This window comes from Solenopsis invicta, chromosome 15, assembly GCF_016802725.1.
Source record: "Solenopsis invicta isolate M01_SB chromosome 15, UNIL_Sinv_3.0, whole genome shotgun sequence".
In the NCBI taxonomy this organism is placed as follows: domain Eukaryota; kingdom Metazoa; phylum Arthropoda; class Insecta; order Hymenoptera; family Formicidae; genus Solenopsis; species Solenopsis invicta.
In genome coordinates, this window is record NC_052678.1 from 10,756,563 (window position 1) to 10,779,006 (window position 22,444).

Genomic DNA, 22,444 nt, shown 5'->3' on the forward strand with positions numbered 1-22,444 from the left:
TTTCGCAAAGCAAATGCAACTTTGCTCTGTAAAGCTAAAAACTGCATTTGCGCACTGCAATGCGATTAATCGATCGATAAATAGAAAAACTCGCCTATACTCACATTAAAACTCACTAATACGCCGAGTGTAGAGTAGCTCTCTTTTTTCTTTTTCATATGACAGCGGTCTATGGGTCTGACATGAGCGATTCAGAGCGATGGCAGCTTTGCGTCGCCGCGCCACGTGACTTTTTGAAAAGTCACTGACCAAGTATGTCGTGATCGTGGTGCAAAACGAAATTCGACTTGTCATCTTGTATAAAAGTATCTTACACGGAAGAGAAAGAAAATTTTAGCGATAAAACGATATAAATATTTCTTTGCAATATAGACGCATATAATTCAAGATACTTTGATATCTCTATAAAACATTGACTGATTATAATCAACTTACCAATAAATACAAAACGTACAGCGCATATTATATCATTTTACACGATATAATTAAGGTATATAACAAACTTTTTTTCTTCGTGTAGGGGAGCGAGATTGCGAGAGAGATGTGAAAAAAGTAAAAATTTTTTCACTCTAGGATAAAAGTTACACGATCATTAGCGAGATGCCGTTGAAGAGCAGCCGACGATATTTACCCCCACTCTACCGAAGTTATGGGTCTTTATGGGGAATTATGAGAAATTATGGGAAAAATTTCGATAGAGTGAGGGTAAATCTCTGGATATTATAGCTACGTGAAATCGCACCTTAACTGACGGCGTGTATTATATGGTACATAGATATTTATACATATATTGAAAACATAGATTTACAGACTTACGCGACGCTGAGTCGATAACGCTCCGCGCGCGTAACATTTGGCTCTCTAAAAGAATATTAACGTTGATATTCTTTTCTCATATATTAATCATTATTTATTCACGTTCCGTCCAAATAAGCGCGCGCTCGGAGCGTGTTGCGTATGTATGTACAGTGCAGTGCAATGATTCGAAGGGTCATAGTAGATGGCTGACTTACCGACGCCACAGTCTAACATATACAATGTATGCTAGATTGTGGTGTTGGTAAGTCAGCCATCTACTATGACCCTCCGAATCGTTGCACCGCACTGTACATAGGGGAAAGTAGGTAAATTGCACGCACCTAAGGGAAATTTATCGCAGTGAAGTGATTTTTAAAGTTGAAATCGATACGAGTACAGAAATAGAAACTTTAAACATTTTTTTATCATTATGTATTGTCATATTGAACAATTTTTTATTTGATAATGCTATATTCAGCAAAAAGAAGCAAGTGGTTAAACGAAAAAATTTCTCGGGCCTTGGGTAATTGTACGTGCGGTTGGATAAATGGACGCGGAGGAAAAATGAGGTTATAGCCCATTCTTTTAACTACACTACACTGCACTACACTGTACTAGTGGCACTATAGTTGATCTCACGTGGTCTCACGCCTTTCAAGATGGATGCGTAAAATTGTCGACGGCGGACTTGATTTGATAAATAAACAATTACTGGATGACTATTTAATTAAATTTAATAAACAATAGCTCAAAGAACGCAGGAAAAAACGTACTTTTGTTAGGTATAACAAAATTAAACGAATAAAGTAAAAATACAGACTTATTGCCTTATTTTCTGAACGCCAAAATCGCAAGAAAAATCATGATTTTACTTTTTCTTATTTTTTAAATTAACTACGTTTTTAAATGATATAACGTATGGTTATATATTTAAAAAATGCTTTCAGCCTACAAATATCGTCGTGATATAAGTTTTATTCATCGGGAAGGTGCCAAACCACGAAGCGTACAATTACCCAGTGCGTACAATAACCCTACTTTCCCCTACGTGTATCGACTCAGCGCGTCCGGTAAGTCAATCTGTAAGTCGGTAAAAGTCTATCTGATTTACCCGCGTGAATTGTTGCATATCGCACTGTGTTGTATGTACGCAGTCAGTTACGTTTGACTGTCGACAGATGCCGCTAAAAGAACTTCTTCTTTATCGACAGAACCAAAAAGTTCTGAAAGATCATGGATCGTGATATTGTTCGGGATTTCTCGCAATTCCTCGAAATTCGTTAGAGAAATTTCATCTCTCCGCTGGGAACGATTAACGTTCGCTCGAACTGCACTGCGCCTCCTTTACGCTCGATTAAATTCAGATAAAAGAAAATAAATTATACCCGCATAAAAATCTTATATATCGTGTATATCGGATGCATTCTTTGTAACTTTTCGAACATAACCTTCAAACGTGAGATTATCTTTGCTTAGGTAATAACACGACTTCTATCACGGCTCTTTCACGTTTGATAGAACGTCCGGAAGGATGCCGGCGCCAAATTCCATCAGCGTAGCCGTAATATGCTCCAGTAATATGAACAGGAGCATGGAGGCACACGCCTTTCTGAGGTAATCGGTCATGCGGTTGACTCGTGTAACGATTGACCTGTTAAAACGGCGTTTAACACATTGACGATTAAAATCTACGTATATTGTGATTTTCTTTTTGTAGAATGCAATTTGGACTTTTTTCAAGTTATATAAATATCTTAGAAAATATTCTATAACGAAATATAAATTAAATTTCCTGTAGATGACAAATTTTTTTTAAAAGAAAAAAGTTTGAGGAAATCTCAGTATTTAATGCTTGAAATGAAGTAAACGCAGAGTGTACATATCATTATAATTGTACGATTGTTTTAGCAAAAAAGGATTCAATGTGAAATCATTTGGGACTGGTGACAAGGTCAAACTACCTGGTACTGCACCGGATCGCCCTAATATCTACGATTTTGGAACTTCGTACGAAGAAATTTACAATGATCTATTGATGAAAGATAAACAATAGTATCCTTTATAGAAATAAGTTTTTCGATATCTTTCTGACATATGCGCAATTAAAAGTAATCTAAAGAAAAATAAGAGTCTTCTTCTCCACATGTAATGCTATTTTTTTTCCATATTGTTTCTTAACGAGTCTTACAGTTACACTCAAAATGGTTTATTGCATATGTTGGATCGGAACCGTCGGATAAAACCTAGGCCAGAACGGTTTCAATTGTCCAAGGATAAGTTTGATATTTTAATTACGTGCGAGGAACGTGTGTACGATCAAGTAATTGAATGCATGGAATCTAGACCTAAAGAAGATAATCAACCCGTACATTTGATCAATATTGACATTCAGGATAATCATGAAGAAGCTACAGTAGGATCGTTCCTTATATGCGAATTAGTGACAGTGGTATTACATTTTTTCATATATATATATATATATATATATATATATCATATTATATTTTGAAAATATTCCAATTTATAATAATATTTTTCTGTTTTAGTTGACGAATAGCGAAGATTTAGACAATGATATAGACGAACTACTTCATGAATTTGAGTCCAAGTTTGCAAGAACAATATTACATACTGTGTTATTTTACTGAGAATCCTATACAGAAATCGTGAGAAATCCGATGTTGATCGAACTCGAAATTTATTTATAACAAAAGTTAAATTATATATAATTTACTGCGCGTACGTATACATATTTGTATATGTATTTACACGCGCGTATACAGACACACACAGATACACATATGTACATTAATCCACCAAATTGTGTGGATTGAATTTTAACTCGAACGGAGAAATCCGCTTGTGCTTCCTACTTAACGGTTATTCCCATGGAATCTAACGGTCCACTGTTAAAGTTGATATCCTAGTTAATTATGAGATTCGCACGTCATCACACATCATGATTAAATGGAATCTGTAGAATGGTATCAATTTTTAGGCATAAACCAGAGATATTGGGAATAAAAAATAAATGCAGAGGTTACAAAATATAAGCACTAATATTTTAGCGTATATATACATGTACACGTATCGTGCACGATTACATCTGAATATAAATCTGCAACACATATATGTAAATATATGTACATACAAATGTTGCAGAGTTATTATATTGTATATGCAATCGTACAGTTATATCGCATAGCTGTTACAAAGTTAATAGATTCGGAAAATGCAAAACTCTGATATTTTTCGCACGTTTTGTACTCAATGTTGGTCAAGATGAGCATATAATCTTCGGGTCTTTTCACGTTTGTTCTTATTAACATGTTTATTTATCATTTTCCATGGTTTCTGGATTCTATCGGACTGACCGTCAATCGATTCTGTCAAAGTAACCGTTGATCCCGCGTGCCTGAAAATTAATTGTACCAATCAAGTGAATTTTATATATAAAAAAAATATGACGTTTTAATGATAGTACATATAATGTGTATATATATATATTTCAATCATGTATGACTAAGTCACTCTATTAGAATTTGAACACACTTTAAGATTATACGATTATTGTCGCACCATTATATATGAGCGACTAAATAAAGCGAGCATTACATTGTAGAATATTGCAGCACAGGTCCATGGATCTTTTTGACGTGTATATCCTGGAAGAACTTCCGATCCACGTCATTAGTCGTTATCCGACATCCTTCATTTACGCGAATCGTTCGAGGTGGTACGTGCTTGTTCATGGATATATTGCGACGTCGCGGCGGAAATGTGTGAAAGCGCTCTTGGTTAAACGTTAGCGGTGCAACGCAGTATAGCAATTTACCATTAACGAAATCTTTTAAAATGTATCTGGCTGAACGTGGATTATCCGGTTGACCGTTCTGAGTCATAAAACCTCTATTATCTGGAAAACAATTCGATATCAATTTATAGAAATGTATATTATAATTATTACAAATAAATATCAATGTAATAATTTACACACATACACACACACAACATGTAAAATATATAAATAGATATACATATAATTGGAACATATAGTTGTTAAATTTCAATTTATACTTTTTAACATTTTATCAATTTAAAGTGGGATTACGTACAACCGTACGCGTTCAAAAGCTCCTCTGCAGTTGGTGCACAATTCGAATCTTCTCCCTCGAGTGGTGCAGGTAACATAAAACCATATAGATCCTCTAGAATGTGCCTAGGTATCAATGTAGCCAATAATGTAATTGCTGGTACATGGTCTCGCATTTGATCGATCGGCAATATACCATTCAAAATCATTTCTGCTTTTGTACAAACAAAGCTTGGCATCACCAAACCTGGACAGTCACATAGTAACAAATCCTTGTCTAAATACAACGTTTGAAAGTGCTTAGTTTTGCCTGGTGTAGCAGACACGGAAACTTTTTTGTTCATGAGCAAAGTATTAATGGTAGAACTTTTTCCTACATTAGGATATCCTACCAAACCAATCGTTGTCACTCCATTAGTATAGGTTTTCCCGCTGTAAAAAGTTTTAAATAATTCCACGAGATCGTCCCTGTTTAATAATTTTGATGAATTAACTACTTTTTCTATTTCATCTCCCAAGTTTGTCTCTCTAGAGATTCTTAAGCTCTCCATCGCGCATTCAACTTCCACTTGTTTATCATTAGCAATTTCTATATTAGGTACAAAACACATATCATTGTCAACGTCATTCGCGCTTTCATATTCGGATTCTGAAGCAAATTCAGAGTTCCATTCGTCAATGCTATCTTCATCTTCTTTATCAAGATGATCCTCATCATTTTTATTTATCGATTTTGCTTCATCCTTGTCTTTTTCTTGTATCTGCTGTTTTTCTGCTGCTAACGTAGCAGAGAAGAAAGCTACTCGTACATTTATATCTGTAAAATATTTCGCCCATGCATCTCTTTGCTCATCCGTTAAGAAGTCTGCTTTATTAAGAAGAATCATATTTAATTTGTCAGGATGTACTTCCTTAACATAACGCTCCAAATCTTCACAACGAAAGAGCAATGGATTGCGTGCGTCTACAATTTGTACAATAACATCACTACGTTCTACCACTCTCCACAATTGTCGCCAAAATTCTAAATTCCTCTCGTAAGGCGTCAATATTAATCCTTCGATTTCTTGCAACGAGGCCAAATGACGTCTCCACTCTAAAAACGCCTCTTTCTCAAGAGTATGTAGTTCCTCGGCATTTATGGAACTGTTCCATTTAGGTCTTCTAGGTATTTTAACGAAACTCTTGTTTTCTTCTTGTATTTCCAATACTTTCTTCTTTTCACTCTTTGAAAGTAAACCACCACTGTTGGGATTCACAAACTTAATATTTAATTTCTCCGCATTAAACTCTGTTCCTGCGAGTTCAGCAGTCGATAGAAACTCTTGAAACGAGCTCTCCTCTGTAACCGATTGCAAGTTGAGTCGACCCCAATCGTAACCGTCATTAATCTCTGTAGTGTGAAGCTGCACAAAAAGGAGGGAAAAAGAAGATTTTATATAAATAATAGCTATTAATGATCTATCTTCTTAACAAATGTAGATATGTCTAATAGTTCACAAGGTTTCTGATGTCACAAATTTGTTTTATTTAAAAACATAAGCAAAATGATAGAGTGAACACTTTTTCCAAATCACATCACTTATGAAACATTTTTGGATTTTTTAAATTTTAATTAGTCTTGCCAAAAAGAACAAAGGAACGCACGTGACGCACGATCAAAATTTAAGGAGGTTAAAGCAAATAACATTATTTTACCATAGACGGCTCATTGCCGGTCCTCCTACTTTTCCTAGATCGATTTCCAAATCGATCCCTGATTAAAGATTTCCCTAAATTACCACTTCCTCCTTTGTCTTTCTTGCCCATGTTTTCTAATGGATAATATTTATCTTCCGAAAAAGAGCATATGTGGCTCTGCAACTTGAACAATTGCAAGGTTATGTTTTAGAAGACATAACCATACATGAGCAAATGAGAAGTTGATCGATGTTTTTTCACTGCACAGAAAAAAATCAAAATTATTAAAAGAAGATGAAAGCAATTTATTGATAATTAATAAATAACGCAAAATATTTATATCCCTTGAAATAAATTCACGGACATATCGTGTTACAATTCATCACGTTTCTAATACGAAACATGAGTGATTCAGAAATCGAAACTGATCAAGTTTGTATTCCGATGAAATTGAAACTTGAGAAAATGTTTCTTATCTTTCTATGTGCAATTGGAAAAACACGAACCTATTTACAGTGTGAAACATTTAACTTATTGAATCATCATTAACACCATCGGTTTTGATCTCTGATCTATATATATTCTTTTTTTTTATCATGAATTTTATTTAAAATTTTATTATGATTTGATATTCGCAGAGAGAATTATTACATTTGCATATTAAGATCAGACTATTGATACAAATTTAATCAGGATAATTGTGACATTAGAACAGTTCATTTCAATGATAAATCTAACAACCATTACATAATTGTAAAAGATTATATAACTATTTTAAATATAATTATATAATTATTTTAAAAAATATGTATATTATGAGAGAGCTTTCAAGTCAGTAACGTCGAATAAGTTGACAATTTTACAAGCTTTAAATGGACAATTTTATAATCAAAGCTATAAATATGAAACAATTTGCTTATAACTCTTGCTTCAAGTTCAATAAAATATACATTGAAAAACTTATCCTTTTTAAATCTTTTGAAAATTCTTTCGTTTCTTTACATCACGGTTATCTTCTCAGTTGAACTCGTTCTCGCTTATCATATAGCACATGCGAAAATAGGGAAAAAACAAAGGATGTTTTATGTTATTTCGTTTTATTAATAATAGATAGACTGTTCCGATACTCTCACATTCTACGGACGACAAACAGCGGACACAAAGTCAATCATACATTAGTGCTCAATCTCTTCCGGGATTATGCATCGTTTGACGCGATTAACGCGCATTTGTCTAGCTCCACATATGGAACAAGAATTTCCTCGCAAGGCAGCTTGTGAACAATTTCTGTCGGAATAATATTTGTGTCGTCGATCCCTAATGCATTATATTACAATTTCGTCTATCTCGAAAAAAGCTGTTCATATTGTGGCTTGTACACCACACAAATTAACTGAATTCGGAATAAATTCAAATCTCTCTCTCTCTCTCTCTCTCTCTGAATGATTTGTTCTTTCTCTCTTATCTAAAAAAAAGTTTAATTAATAATCCTCCATATATTCGTCCCACGTAAATCTAGCATAAAGTGTCCGATCGCTAGCCCATTGGACAAATCGTGAAAAAAAGAAAAAAAATATATTTTTTTTTCTCACGATATATGTATAGATGAATGGAGGGTATTTTCGCACACATGTATAAGAAAGTTTCTGATCGTCACTCAAGGACACCGGCATATTATCTTATATACTGGGTCAAAGTTTCACTGAACAGTTCATGCAAGGTCATTCTTATACCGAGGTATAAGAACATTGTTGTAATCACACACACACATTGTTCCGAGAAATCTCTTCAATAATTGTCTCTTGCCCTCCCTCCTCTCGATTGATCGTTGTCACGTCCTCTACCACGATTACTGTAGCCACTCCTACCCATATTGTCACCACTGCCACGACTCATGCCGCGATTGGGACCGTTCTTATTAAAATTACCAAAGCTGGAGTTGAAGTTGTTCAACTGACTCTGTGGATTTTGGCCGCGGAAATTGGGTCCGAAGCCCGGTCGGTCAAAGTTGATCGGGGCGACGTTTGGTCCGCGGAAGTTGGGCGGTCCCTGAAAACTGTTGCCGAACGGCGGTGGGCCCTGATTAGGTCCAAATGGCAGAATCGGACTCGGTCTAAAATGATTCGGGCCGAAATTGCCGTTTGGCGGTGGTCGGAAATTAGGTCCAAAACCACCAGGCGGCGGTCCATTTGGCCCTCCAAAGCTCGGATGCATGTTCGGATGGTGTGGCATCATATGCGGTGGCATCGGCCCATCTATACCGGGCATCCCGGGAAGCGGGGGTTTACCTTGTATGCCAGGATGCTGTGACATGTTAGGATGTGGCACCAGGCTCGGTATCGGCGGCGGCATGTTGGGATTAATGTTTTGCATATTATGATGATTCGATAGATGGGATATTCCAGCCATATGACCATGCATACTGTTACCCATGCCACCAGGTCCCATCGATATGCCATTGTCGCGTTTGTCGAAACTGTTGCCGGCGAACGTGCCGTCTAGTTTCCCTCGCAAGCTGTCGGCCTTCTCGTCGTCCCAGCGGCTGCCGCCGATGTTATCATGCTCCCGCTCGTCGTAATCATCGTCATCCAGAGCCTTGGATGATAGGAAACCGCCAATGTTGCGAAAATCTTTGTCGGCGAAACTGTTGCCGCGCGAATCGTACTCGTTACGTGAACCAGGTCTGCCAGGACCGGTGCCGATGTTGAATCTGAGATCCTCGTCGCCGCGATTGCCACTTCTCGTCGGATCAATGTGAAAACCGCCGCCCCTTCTGTGATCTTCATCCTGACCGCTAGGGAAAGAATTGTTCTCCGTGGTAAGGGAATTCGATTTTCCAATGCCGAATCTCAGATCGGTGTCACTCGACTGCGAATCCTCAGTAATCATGCCACCGAAGACTGGCTGATGCATCTTAGATATGCGATCGCTGGCTCCACCATCGCTCCAGCCGATTAGCTGATCAAACTTGCGCTTACCGCCACGATTCAACGATTTCAACAGCTCTGGATTCTGCGCGAATTTCGAGCTGGGCAAGGGTGGCGGCAAATCTATGTCGGGCACTTTAGAATAATCGATCTCGCCATCATCGTGAAGATACTCCTCGGCCTCGTCCACGTTGTCCGGTGGACCTACCACGTCACGTAGTTCTTCTATTTCACCCGAGAATACCAACTTGTTTATGGCGTCGGTCCCTTTACCGATTGCCTCCGCCAGTTTGGAACCAGCTAAAAAAAGGGGGAAAAAACGCGATTGAGTTTAGTGGGTATTTTTGAAAACCGAGACCGAGATGTGCTTAAGACTGTGTGTGCGATTATATGTATTTGATTAAAATATTAAAAAATATATTGCTTACATTCCACAGGAATCATTTTCCCATATAATATAATGGCATTGGGCGTAACTTCGCTCAGTGGTACGGCACCTGGCGTTGTCTCTATTAATTGATTGACGAACGCATTAAGTGCTTCCACTTGCTCAATATCCTCGGCTTCCATTTCGTTCCACTGCGCTTGGAAATTTCGCGGTATTGGTTTACTGTACGGAACTTTCTTATTGGCGAATTTCTTGCCCTCATCCACCGCATGATCCAAGTCTAAGCCCGGAATTCCGCCATTTTTGTCTTCGGATTCACAATCTGCGTTGATTCTATCCTCTGGACCCATCCCAGGTATCACCGCTGCTTCGTCAGCTAAGGAAAGTATAATATTTTACAATAAATATTTATATTGAATTTTATATGATATCATTAAAATTAATGAAAATGTTCAGTACCAATTTCGTGATCATCGATACCAGCCGAACCCGCCGGTAATGTATTGAGATTGTATTTGTCTCTCATCAGATCTCCCGGTCTGTTACGCGTCCAAAACTTGGACGTATGATCGTTGCTGCCAGAGCATAAAATGTGTCCCAGTGGATGCCAAGCCAATGTCCAAACTATGCTGTCGTGCGCCTGTTCTATCGCTCCCACTTCCTTATCCGCTCTGTAATTCAAGATAAAAGTTATATAACTGCAGTAGTAAAAAAAAAAAAAAAATAATAGCAATCATATAAATAGAAATAGAAGTAGACAAACGTGATATGTACCCGACATGCCAGAAGAGTATGGCGCCGTCGCTACCTCCACTACAAAAGAGACCCTCGTGGCTTGGATGCCATGCGACGCTGGACGCCTCTTTTTTATGGCCACGGAAAGTCTGAACTTCTTGACTAAGATTCCTGAGGTCAAAAAGTTTTAAGAGATGATCTCTTGACGCGGTCACCAACCAATTACCGTTCTCATTCCACTTGACATCCATCACGGTCGACTTGTGTGCGTGCAGAGTCGCCAGAGACTGCCCAGTCTTTGGATCCCAAAGTTTCACTGGTTGCTGATTGTCTTTGCTACCAGAAATGACTAGACTCTTTTGTGGATGCCAATGCACGCATTTGACATCCGCACCATGACCTGTGAAAAAAATACTATGAAATATCGCATTCAATGTGACTCATTGTTTGCTAGAAGCAATATGAAGAAATTGCAAAAAATTATCATTATCATTACTTGTTTTTAACGACAAAATCAAAATTCTCTAAAAGAACAGAATGTACTACATATATGAAGTATGAGAGCATATGTAATAAAGATATACGTATGTATGTATGTATGTATGTATGTATGTATATTACATGTATAAAGGATAAATATATAACTTATAAAAAATAAAAAATTATGTATTAAAAGAAAACTATATAAATACTGAAGTAAAAGATAAATTTTATGCAACGTTATCAATAAACGAAATCAAAGATTTATACCCCTAAGAATTCGTTCCTCGTGACAGCGAAGAAAATCCCAAATTCTGACAGTTCCATCATCACTGCAGGTTGCCAATTTGTGATCCGTTGGGCTGAAACTACCCGCCCCCCCAAAAAAAACAAATTACATTTGAACAATGCTTTATCATACGTAAAAAGAAATTGTATTAATATGAAAAATCATAAATGAGCTTGAGCAGTTTAAATGATTAACGGGATACTAAAAATACATTAACTGTTTATTGTAATGCAACACATTGCGACATTCATATAATCAGAAGTTTAAGAAATTAATATCTCAAAATGGCTAAGAGAATGGAAATATAATTGCTGTCTTTTGAATTTTTATTGAAATTTATATTACAGAAAATTAAATCATTTTGTTGTAGCAAAACGAAAAAAGACCTATTAAAAAGAGTAAGAAAGTAGCTATCATATATATAAAGAAATGATATGAACATGATACATCTTACGGACATTGTTAAGGTATAACTCGCTAGTCTTTTAGTATTAAGTCAAACATACAATCACCTACGTTTATTACTGATTCCTCGTTATTTTTATGCCGCATGCAATGTAATATCCATGTACGTATATAGGTAAAAAAAAAACAAAACAGAAAACGCGTTAAATAAATTCTTTGTAGATTTTTTAATGAAAATTATATTTGTTACACATGCGTAATTTGAAGAAAAATCTTCTCTAATAGGATCTATTATATCGATTTATTTATTTACTCTTGTTTCACATTATATATTTCGAATCATACACGATAAAAAATCAATGTTGAGTGTAGATGTAAATTATAATTAAATGTACATCAAGTTATTATTTTATTAATGATTTATATCTTTCCTTTAACGATTCTCCCTGTTTGTTGCTGATATTGAAAGCAATATATACACGGAGAGGCAGAAAAGAAATGCGAACAAACGTGTACATAGAGAAGTGCACATACGAATCAAGTATATTTCCGAATTTCAACATAAAGCAAAACAGATGTAATAAAGAACTATCGAATCTTACGAATACGCCATTGTGAGGAATAGACAGAGATCAGTAATAAAAAAGGAACCTTTATATGTATATATTTATATTGTAAATAAACAAAAAACCATCCGCGATAGTCATATCTGGCACTCAAATAAAATTCCATTATTTGTCAATTAGTGAAACGATTTCATCTTGGAAAAATTAAGATTGATTTTTGATGCCACATGACCACCGAGTGATGTATTAAGATCAATATTTTGTTTAAATTTAACGTTTATTGCACAAAAAAATGTCCGAAGTGTACATGAATTATGTCTTATATTTGTCTGTTACGCTCTCTCTCTCTCTCTCTCTCTCTCTCTCTCTCTCTCTCTCTCTCTCTCTCTCTCTCTCTCTCTCTCCCCCTCTTTCTCTCTCTCTCTCGCTCTCTCTCATCTGCGAAAGGGCACAAGTGACACATAAAACTAAAGATAAAATACTTTATTTTCATAGCCATGCAATAATAATGTCTTTATTTAAAACTTTATTGAAACTTAAACGATATAAAGAAGGACACAGGATATTTCATCTTTTATTTATCACCATATGGGAATCTCGACTAGGTATTGCCATATGTATAAATATATATATATATATATATATATATATATATATATATATACACATATATATATTTATTTCTTTTTCTTTTATTTATCAAAGCATACATCTTTGCCGAATAAATAATCTAGCCACATAAACAGCTTAAAATGAGAGCCATAAGGACCTAATAGCATTATAATAACTTAATTAAAATTTGTGCCACTTTGATGTGTGATAAGCGCATTATCAGTATTATATGGAGTAGATAGTTAATAGAGAGTTAGGTCCCTAGGACTCTGTAAATACAAATCATAAATTATATATCGATACGCGCATATAATGTACGCAAAAAATTTTACTGTCCCTGTGTACTGATTTCTACGTCGCGATAAAAATATAGTAAAAAATATTTAATAGTTTTGCAAGTTGTATTCAATTTATTTTTAGATTTATTACTTTGCCACAATATATTGAAAATATTTTACACGATTGAAAATTATTTTCCACATTATTTCGAAAATCTTCTAATTCGGCAAAAGATATCGAAATTTTTTATACGAATTTAATCAAAACATTTAACAGTAAACGTTTTTCACGAACATGGTTCATTCCATGGTTCACGATGAATGTTATATCTCGTTATATACTATCCAATTCATATTGAGACTTGTTAAAATCACCTGTGTACCCATACAAGAATCACTATTGCTCTGCCAAAAACGGCACAAAACCAGAAAAGGAAGAGAAGAATAGTCACGTCCGATATCCTAACTACGGCAAGGATGGACCGATCATCGGCAACAGTGACGCAAGAGACGTAAGGACTAGTGTGGTGGATGATATACCTGAGTCCTCTAATCGCTTCTTTGTGTGCTTGAAACATCTTGACATTGTTCATGTTGCTCTGCCAATATTTCACATAGCCTGCATGATCCCCTGTTACCATCCAGCTTTCATTGTGTGACCATACCATCGTCCTGACCGGGCTGTCGTGTGCCTAAACAGAAAAGTTAAATCTTTATGAGATATTCAGCGTTAGAAATTGCAGTTACAATCGCAAACACCTCGCAAGGTATCTCAAAATATAATAGAATAAGATTTTAAGTTATTATGCATACATTATGCATTAAAAGTAAGAAAGTTAGTTTGCCTTTCAATCGCTGTCAAGTAAGATGTTAATTTTATGTAAGTTTTTTTTATTACATACAAAATAAAGTATACCTGCAGAATAGTTTCGAAATTGAAAGTAAGGCCATTCCATAAAGTAAATTCTCCACTCGAGGCGCCAGTGACGAGACGTCTACCTTCTGGTGTCCAAGCCATACAAAAAATTGGACAACGCATTTTATTGGTAGCCGTTTTTACGAACCTCGTGGTAACTGCATTTATTGGATTGTCAATGTAACTGGGTGGAGGAAGTAAATCAGGATAATATATTACATCTGGCTGAAGCGCGCGACGATCCCTGTAGTCCCGTTGCCATACTCGATTCTACAGAAATTCAATAGTTTAGTCACAATCTCGGAAAATAATATTTTAATAAATTTACAATAAAATTTCTACTTACTTCTAAGCTTTTGATGATGGCAGAGTTGTAATCGACAGTCTTTCGCATAACAGATTTCCTGAGCCTCTTCCCATCAAATTCATCCTGTAGAGTATCTTGTCCCCCAGCAACAATTTTTGGAGCGTGATAAGGTCTAAATGGTTTGAAGAAACCACGACTACCCTCTCTATGATTTGCATATCGATGCTGATAGCTTCCCGATGTGTTTATCGTGGTTAAATTTGGTGGTGGCGCCGACAAGTTTGGAGTTGTGGGTGGCGGCACAGACATATTGGGCAAGTTTACAGCCGGCGGTGGATTCGCAAATTGAGTATTCCCAGACATTATGAGAGTATATAAATTATACAGACAATTAATTTCAATTAAACATTGTCCAACTTGCAAATGGACAACAAAGATCAAACATATTTCATGGCGATGATAGTCCTATGATTATTCCATAGATCCATTTTGGTAAAGAACCCTGTAAAGAAAAGTATTGAAAATATGTTTATTTCTATATCAAATAAATTGTAATAAAAAATTGTAAAAGAAATTGTGTGAAATGAAACAAGAAATTGCATAATAAATAATTTAACCAGACAGTAAAGTCAGTCTATTTAATTTTATCAGCAATTGATTCTACTTAAAGATGGAACTTTTTATAAAATAATTTTAAATAAAGTTAACAATAAAATAAAAAGTAGCATTAAATGATACTAATATATTATATATATTTTTGTTTTCCTAGTTTATTTAAGTCACTCCAACTTGGCTTGATTGTCGTTCATAGTACACGATTTCTATGGAATAAGAAAAGTTTTCAAAAGGTCTCTACATTAGCATTCTTTAAACGAGCCATGCATTGATACAATTATAAAAATTCAATAAATCCTATTTATAAAATGTATCAATATTTTTCAATCATAATTACAAACGCGAGCAAGATATAGTCGAAGAGAGAGGAAAATGACATGTACACGTCACGTTACTTCACGTAGCACACAGGATGGATACAACGATGTACGATGACGGAACGTAAGAATCCAAAAATTCTTAGTTTAATATCGATCGATTGGAATTGACAAGCAAAATGATTGTTTCGAAACTCAAACTCACTGTTCTTCTCGTTAATGAGATACAGAAGAACGTACACAACCACCAGTTTGGCCGCTTCGGCACGCTTTCGCGAATCCACTCGTGTCGTCTCGAAATGTTCTCGGACTTCGTTTGCGGATAGACGCGGTCGATTCTAGACTGCGGAGAGAGTAGTGAAAACGGAAAGTAGTGAAAGTTGAGGCCGAGCCAGTTATTTCAACATGCAGCTCGCAGAGTAACAGACGAACCGCAAGAGTATCGTGCGTTCACCGCGGACGCCATTACTCTCTCTCTCTCTTGGGCGATGTGACATCCGCTTCGGTCGTGGCCGCCACTTCCGTCGGAGCGGCATGACTTCCGCTTTTATGATCATCGTAAACAAAATTGGTTTATTGCCCGAAAGAGAAAATCCAATAGAAATTGAACACAATTTCTAGGATTCTAGTAATAATGACTCTGTCCCTAGAAATTCTAGTAGCTTTCTATTGGCAAAAAGAAAAACATTCCGTCTCTCCCTGACGAGGGGCGGGGGGGTTCGCCTCTCTTCAAATAGTTTCAAACATTAACGTTGGTGGCGATAGTGTATTATACAGGGATTCATTTCAAAATAGGTCGAGATGCCCATTCTCTGTTAGTGGATGTATTTCATGTCTATCTGTTCTTAACAGATTGATCAAATGAATGCTTAATAATTTTTATTTTGTGATGTTTATATGTAATTTAATAATATATACAATAAAAAATATATATGCATAATTGCGTTTGCAAGTTTAATATTATTTACGATTATCTCAGCCGATTTAAACAATTTTAACTGTAAACTACTCATTGACTAGGGAATAACATTTAGTACCGGCCGAAATTTAGTCGAATGTGGTTGAGTGTCGAAAGGTTGAACCTTTGGGTTGAACAAGGTTGAAAGCTAGCGTGAAATACACATTTTGCATCGTTTAAAAAACAGTGTTATTAAACATGGCGGTATGATTTTTCATTTAATTATATTTGGTATAAGTACATTTGTCTAAATAAAGGATAATTCGTTCTCCCCTATTATCTCGTGACATTGCACCAAAAACGACATGCTCTTGTTAGAGACGCCGATTAACCTGTATTCTGTATCTCTTTTAACATATAAAGTTTTATTTGTATTATGCGTTATACTTATTATGTTCTTACGAAAAAAAAAAAAAAATTTTATTGATTTTATAAAAGAAAGAATAAATATTTACTGATATAATTTTGTGTCTTTGCGTCAGTTGGCATAGCAACCAAATGTTTGATCCATTTTATTTGCAATGTATCACAATACACAGATATTAAAGTGTTAAATTATTTTTTTATTTCAGATTGTTACTAATGTGCAAGAAGTCCGTGAGATCACCAAGATAGAGCGTATCGGTGCTCATTCCCACATCAGAGGCTTAGGATTGAATGATAGTTTAGAGCCCCGCAATGTAATTAATTTGCATTTTTCGCAAAGTCTCGATATTTTATATTATTATTGATTGAAATGATAAAATTGAAATTTGATACTTTTCGTATATTAGGTTTCCCAAGGCATGGTTGGCCAGCTTATGGCACGTCGAGCTGCTGGCGTTGTCCTGGAGATGATTAAAGAGAGTAAAATAGCAGGTCGTGCGGTTCTATTGGCTGGACAACCTGGTACAGGAAAAACTGCCATTGCTATGGGAATGGCGCAAGCTTTGGGTGTGGATACTCCTTTCACATCAATGGCTGGTTCTGAAATTTATTCTTTGGAGATGAGTAAAACGGAAGCCTTAACTCAAGCTATTAGAAAGTCTATTGGAGTTAGAATCAAAGAGGAAACGGAAATTATAGAGGGTGAAGTAGTGGAGATTCAAGTTGACAGGCCAGCCACTGGAATTGGAGTAAAAGTTGGCAAATTAACACTGAAGACAACCGAGATGGAAACAATTTATGATTTAGGAAATAAAATGATTGACTGCTTAATGAAAGAAAAGGTTGCTATATCTACATACTTATTAAATAGAAAAATTAATTTTAGATGATTTTGTATTATGCAATTTTGTATCATTTTTAGGTACAAGCTGGTGATGTTATAACAATTGATAAAGCGACAGGCAAAATCAATAGACTTGGACGATCTTTCACCAGAGCTCGAGATTACGACGCGACAGGTTCGCAAACGCGTTTTGTGCAATGTCCAGAAGGTGAATTGCAGAAACGCAAGGAAGTAGTGCATACCGTGACATTGCACGAAGTCGATGTGATAAATAGCAGAACGCATGGCTTTTTAGCGCTATTTTCCGGGGATACTGGAGAGATAAAGTCAGAAGTGCGAGATCAAATAAATGCCAAGGTTGCGGAATGGCGGGAAGAGGGCAAGGCGGAAATAGTTCCAGGTGTACTTTTTATCGATGAAGTACATATGTTGGATATTGAATGTTTCTCATTTCTAAATCGAGCATTGGAGAATGAAATGGCTCCAGTTGTAATTATGGCAACAAATAGAGGTACAAATACGCGAATAATTATATTAATAATCATTGTTATTAATTAATCTAGTAATTGAACAATTATACAATTGCATAGGTATCACGAGAATCAGAGGGACAAATTACAAGAGTCCTCATGGCATTCCGATTGATTTGTTAGATCGTATGATTATCGTTCCAACGAGCCCGTATCAAGAAAAGGAGTTGAAGGAAATTTTGAAAATAAGATGCGAAGAAGAAGATTGCGAAATGGCTGACGATGCTCTGACTGTGCTAACGAGGATTGCTTTGGAAACATCGCTCAGATACGCGATACAGTTAATTACGACGGCTTCTCTCGTTAGCCGTCGAAGAAAAACTACAGAAGTAAGTAGGGCAGATAATACGATTTATCGTATAAATGCATTTGACGATACTGTCGTAATGTTTTAAATTGTACCTAGGTCAGTATCGAAGACGTAAAACGTGTCTACTCTTTATTTCTCGATGAAAATAGATCTACACAATTTCTTAAGGAATATCAAGATGATTTCATGTTCAATGAATTTTGTAAGTTATACAGTTATTCTATGCAATTTATGTGTGTAATTGGTACATGACTAAAATTTAAATATTTAACAATGTTTCAGCTGCTTCAGCCGAGGATAATATGGACGTTTCTTCATAACATATTACAGAAATACAAAAAACAAATTTTTTTTTATTAAGTTGTAAAACTAATAAATAAGTTACAAAATTTAATTGCAATAAAAATTTTTTAATGTAAAGATGATTGAAATCTGTATTCTTTTGTCTATCGTTATTATGATACTTATCACAAATATTTTTAGTTTTTTTTTTTTTTTTATGTATTGACGATCAAATTTATCATTGACGATAAAAAAAACTAACGTTTTAAATTATCTCTACATGTTAAATAAGCATTCAAGCATTAGATCACAATTAAATAGATATAAAGTATAATAGATAACGATACATATATTATACAATATATAACTCTGCTTAGTTTTGATTTAATATCTTAGAGATAACAAAACACATTTTCGGTGATAAAAATAATATTTACAGAGGTCTATTTTTTGGTGTAGAGCTTCTTAATTAAGTAACATCAACAGGCGTATATTTTGTAGGAAGTTGATGCGATAAATAGCAGAATGCAGAGATTTCTATTGCTGATCTCCGAAACGTACGTCTCCAATAAATATTATTGGACATAATTTAAAGCATTTCCATTTGTGTATTAAATCTTCTTTTCTTGAATCTTGTTGACTAGAAAAAGAAATTAACATTATACAATATATTAAATTACTATAATGTAGAAAATCACTAACGTGAATTACGAAAAAAAAAAATTGTTTTCATTACATGGGCATATAAATTTTCCACGTAATAAATGACGAATCAAATATTTTATAATTCAGCTCACGTATATCGACACGTTAGATCCGCGTCGTGATTTGTATCAGCATATCGATGAAAGGAAAAGAGAAAGTTACGAAAAAGAATTCATCGTGGAAACAACATTTTGTAATTTTACTTACAAGTCACACTTAATGATGTACTTACTCGTAATTAACTTTATGCCACCTTCCGGTTTGAACGATGATTGAGCTTTCTTATCTTTCGATATGAAACCTAAGCCATAGCCTACTTTGTACACGGGCAATGGAATTACCGTGGATGACACGGGTACCATTACTGTGGAAAGAAATATTATCAATTGTTAACAATCAGTATATATAAAAAGAAAATGGTTAAGAATTATTTAATACATCGTATAACAATGATTTAACAACATATAAACACATAATTATTATAGTACACATAGTAGCGACAATTTAATATCGATATAAGAGTTGAGCAAAATTTTTGGAAATTTGAATTTTTAAATTGCAAAATAAAAAACTGATGAAATATATCTCTAAATGCGCACATGTGTTTCAATAATTTTTTTCAAATTATTAATATACTCGATTTAATAAATAATTGATAATTATTCATAATCGATATTCGATAACGTTTTATCAATTACTATCGATCGATGCAAGAGGTATTCATAGACAAGTAGTAAAACATAGTGAAAGTTAATCATTCGTTTCGCATGTAAGAAACAGTAGAAAGTTAGGGTACCGAAAATTGAACGATGAAAATGTCAAGACGGCTACAGCGAATATCGCATGTCGTTTACGTAACTGAGAGCTGCCTGCCCCGCAAATGTCACATCAAATCGAATATCTATATTGAATTTAATTACAACATTGACACGAGCGAGCGGGCAACGTAATGGTCGTGCGTTTTACATATCTTCGCTGGCATTCACATCTAATCTATAATGCACAGATCTCGTTTGCGTATATTACAATGTGTGTGTGTGTGTGTGTGTTTGTACTATATTATAATAACTACGTCCGTTTACACTGAAATGAATTCAAGTGTACACCTACAGTATTCATACTATAGAGAAATCCCTTTGAATTGTTCACTCGAACGACGATTACACTTAGCGCTTAGCGCGCTTTATGGTTGCCGCGAGAAACGCATCGTCTTTGTGCCCCTCTCTCTCTCTCTCTCTCTCTCTCTCTGTAACGACAATTCAAGGACGAACATATATGTAACTTCTATCAACACCTTACACGCGTGGGCGTCTTCTTTATTTAGCGATTTGCCTTTCCAACCGCTCGCGCTCTCTTACCGGAGATTAGAAGAAAAAGATATCGCTGCGCTGCGAAAATTTGGAAAAATCAGAAAATCCAAGTAACACATAAAAATAAGACGCGCGTCGTTAACGTAGTAATGAGTATTCCGATGTGAGGTGCGATATATTATATATTATGTATATACGCGAATCTCGTTAATCGAAACCTACGCGTTATCCTGGCTGACGTCATCGTCCCGTTCCACTCACCTGTCGAATATCGCGGTTCGCGCGAGTTTGGAATTCTCGACGGAGATCGCTCTTTATATGGTCAGTAACATTTTGCCTTTTGAATCTTTTCTTTTTTTTATTTATTGCCAAGATGCACGAAACGGTCGATGTTTCTAACGAAGAGGCGGCGACGAGGAGAAATGAGCGTGGCACAAGTGAAAAGGCGTGCGATCTCCTGCTGTTAATTAGATCCCGCGGTTATCGGGATTAACTCATTAGTATGGTGAAAGTTTTTTTCGCGTGGAAACTTTTCCGTTCGTTAATATCTAAATTCTCTAATTCGAACAAAAAAGCCAAATATATTTTTAAATTGAAATCAATGTTTTAAACGTTATCAATTAAATATCGTTATGTACATCACACTGATATTATGCTGAAAATAAAGCTCATTAAAATCTTGTGACTATTTCTGAAATAACAATGCGTTTTATACGTAGCAAAAAATTACAAATTGAAAAAACCAACTTGGCTTTTTTTTCTCAAAGATAAAGATACAACGTCAGAATATTTTCAAAACCGTTAGAAAATTTAACCGACATGTGGCACAATTCCGTTCATGCGTGTACTACTCTCTAAATTTCATAGAGTAAAACGTCAATCTAAAAAAAGTGAAAGTAAATCGAGCCTGTACACTTTTTTGCTTTGATAAGAGTAAAAATTCACTCCTGTGAAGTAAAGATTTACTCTTATAAAGTGAAAATTCAGCCTGTGTAATTTTTCGAATAATGTACGTTTCACTCAACAAAATTTAGGAAGTAGACAATTTTAGTGGAAAAGGAGTGATTTTTTTTTTTTTTTTTTTTTATTACTTTAAGAGAAAAATTAACGTGCATAGATGGATGATGCGTGTTGAAAAGTATGCGACTTGTTCACGTAATCGCAGCATAAATTATTATTCCTCTCGCACGCTAACGAGAGAGTCGAGATTTCACAAGAAATATTCAAAGCTACACTCTTCCAAATAGACAATGAAAATAAATGGACGAAAAACAACATATAATTTTGTTTGTGACATATTCAATCGCGTATTATACCAATTTAACTTGCAATGTATCCGAATGAATCGTACAGATCGCAATCTTTATTCGCTCACCTGGCTCAAATACATTGTCCTCGTTCCTTTTGTAAATCGTGGGCTTGGCGTGCACCGCAACAATCGTAGCGATGAAAACGCAAAGAAGAACGGTCCATAAAAACCTCATGTCTGTCGACATCCTCAGAGAAAGAGTCTTGCGTGCAAATTCGATCGCGAGAAATACCTCACGCGGCGATACCCGATACAACACTACTACGGCTCGCAACGATCGTTCGACTTCGACGTGGACCAAAGCAAATGAAAACACTTGTCGCGAGTGGGGAAACTGTGGGGATAAGCGAATTGGCGCAATCCGTGAGAGATTGCGTGACTCTGCGATGTAATAAATGTGCATCGCACAAAGCCTATACATATA

General features: G+C 35.5%; 5 protein-coding genes across 9 annotated transcripts; 2 read left to right on the forward strand and 3 right to left on the reverse strand.

Annotated features, from left to right (window-relative positions):
- The first annotated feature begins 1,997 nt into the window (after window positions 1-1,997).
- On the forward strand, window positions 1,998-4,648 carry LOC105199729 (RNA polymerase II subunit A C-terminal domain phosphatase SSU72). 2 transcript variants are annotated; one of them, XR_005576411.1, is made up of 5 exons: window positions 1,998-2,412; window positions 2,707-2,850; window positions 2,989-3,247; window positions 3,345-3,537; window positions 4,431-4,648. XR_005576411.1 is itself a non-coding variant. In XM_039457741.1 (4 exons), the coding sequence occupies exons 1-4, from the start codon at window positions 2,330-2,332 to the stop codon at window positions 3,444-3,446; spliced, it is 588 nt and encodes a 195-aa protein (XP_039313675.1). In that variant the 5' UTR covers window positions 1,998-2,329; the 3' UTR covers window positions 3,447-3,653. The 2 variants fall into 2 exon arrangements, 1 of the variants encoding a protein (XP_039313675.1); XM_039457741.1 differs by lacking the exon at window positions 4,431-4,648 and having other exon boundaries at window positions 3,345-3,653.
- On the reverse strand, window positions 3,605-7,018 carry LOC105199713 (large subunit GTPase 1 homolog). Of its 3 annotated transcripts, none has more exons than XM_039457739.1 (5): window positions 6,590-7,018; window positions 4,914-6,297; window positions 4,414-4,714; window positions 4,057-4,213; window positions 3,605-3,772 (listed from the first exon to the last, which is right to left on the reverse strand). In XM_039457739.1, exons 1-4 carry the CDS (start codon window positions 6,698-6,700, stop codon window positions 4,066-4,068), a joined length of 1,944 nt encoding a protein of 647 aa, XP_039313673.1. In that variant the 5' UTR covers window positions 6,701-7,018; the 3' UTR covers window positions 3,605-3,772; window positions 4,057-4,065. The 3 variants fall into 3 exon arrangements, with proteins under 3 accessions (XP_039313673.1, XP_025995311.1, XP_011165215.1); XM_026139526.2 differs by lacking the exon at window positions 3,605-3,772 and having other exon boundaries at window positions 3,839-4,213; window positions 6,590-6,831; window positions 6,936-6,952; XM_011166913.3 differs by lacking the exon at window positions 3,605-3,772 and having other exon boundaries at window positions 3,839-4,213; window positions 6,590-7,017.
- Window positions 7,019-7,649: 631 nt separating this feature from the next.
- Window positions 7,650-15,907, reverse strand: LOC105199714. Of its 2 annotated transcripts, none has more exons than XM_011166918.3 (9): window positions 15,612-15,907; window positions 14,514-14,976; window positions 14,168-14,437; window positions 13,792-13,943; window positions 11,372-11,469; window positions 10,661-11,021; window positions 10,346-10,557; window positions 9,927-10,262; window positions 7,650-9,798 (listed from the first exon to the last, which is right to left on the reverse strand). In XM_011166918.3, the coding sequence occupies exons 2-9, from the start codon at window positions 14,835-14,837 to the stop codon at window positions 8,360-8,362; spliced, it is 3,192 nt and encodes a 1,063-aa protein (XP_011165220.1). In that variant the 5' UTR covers window positions 14,838-14,976; window positions 15,612-15,907; the 3' UTR covers window positions 7,650-8,359. The 2 variants fall into 2 exon arrangements, with proteins under 2 accessions (XP_011165220.1, XP_011165221.1); XM_011166919.3 differs by having other exon boundaries at window positions 8,360-9,798; window positions 15,647-15,907.
- A 464-nt stretch (window positions 15,908-16,371) lies between these two features.
- LOC105199715 (ruvB-like 2) lies at window positions 16,372-18,839 on the forward strand. The gene is made up of 7 exons (XM_011166920.3): window positions 16,372-16,568; window positions 16,937-17,044; window positions 17,138-17,572; window positions 17,653-18,085; window positions 18,165-18,433; window positions 18,511-18,616; window positions 18,697-18,839. Exons 1-7 carry the CDS (start codon window positions 16,563-16,565, stop codon window positions 18,732-18,734), a joined length of 1,395 nt encoding a protein of 464 aa, XP_011165222.1. The 5' UTR covers window positions 16,372-16,562; the 3' UTR covers window positions 18,735-18,839.
- Window positions 18,840-18,878: 39 nt separating this feature from the next.
- LOC105199716 lies at window positions 18,879-22,444 on the reverse strand. Its single transcript, XM_011166921.3, has 3 exons — window positions 22,087-22,444; window positions 19,634-19,765; window positions 18,879-19,336 (listed from the first exon to the last, which is right to left on the reverse strand). Exons 1-3 carry the CDS (start codon window positions 22,439-22,441, stop codon window positions 19,308-19,310), a joined length of 516 nt encoding a protein of 171 aa, XP_011165223.2. The 5' UTR covers window positions 22,442-22,444; the 3' UTR covers window positions 18,879-19,307.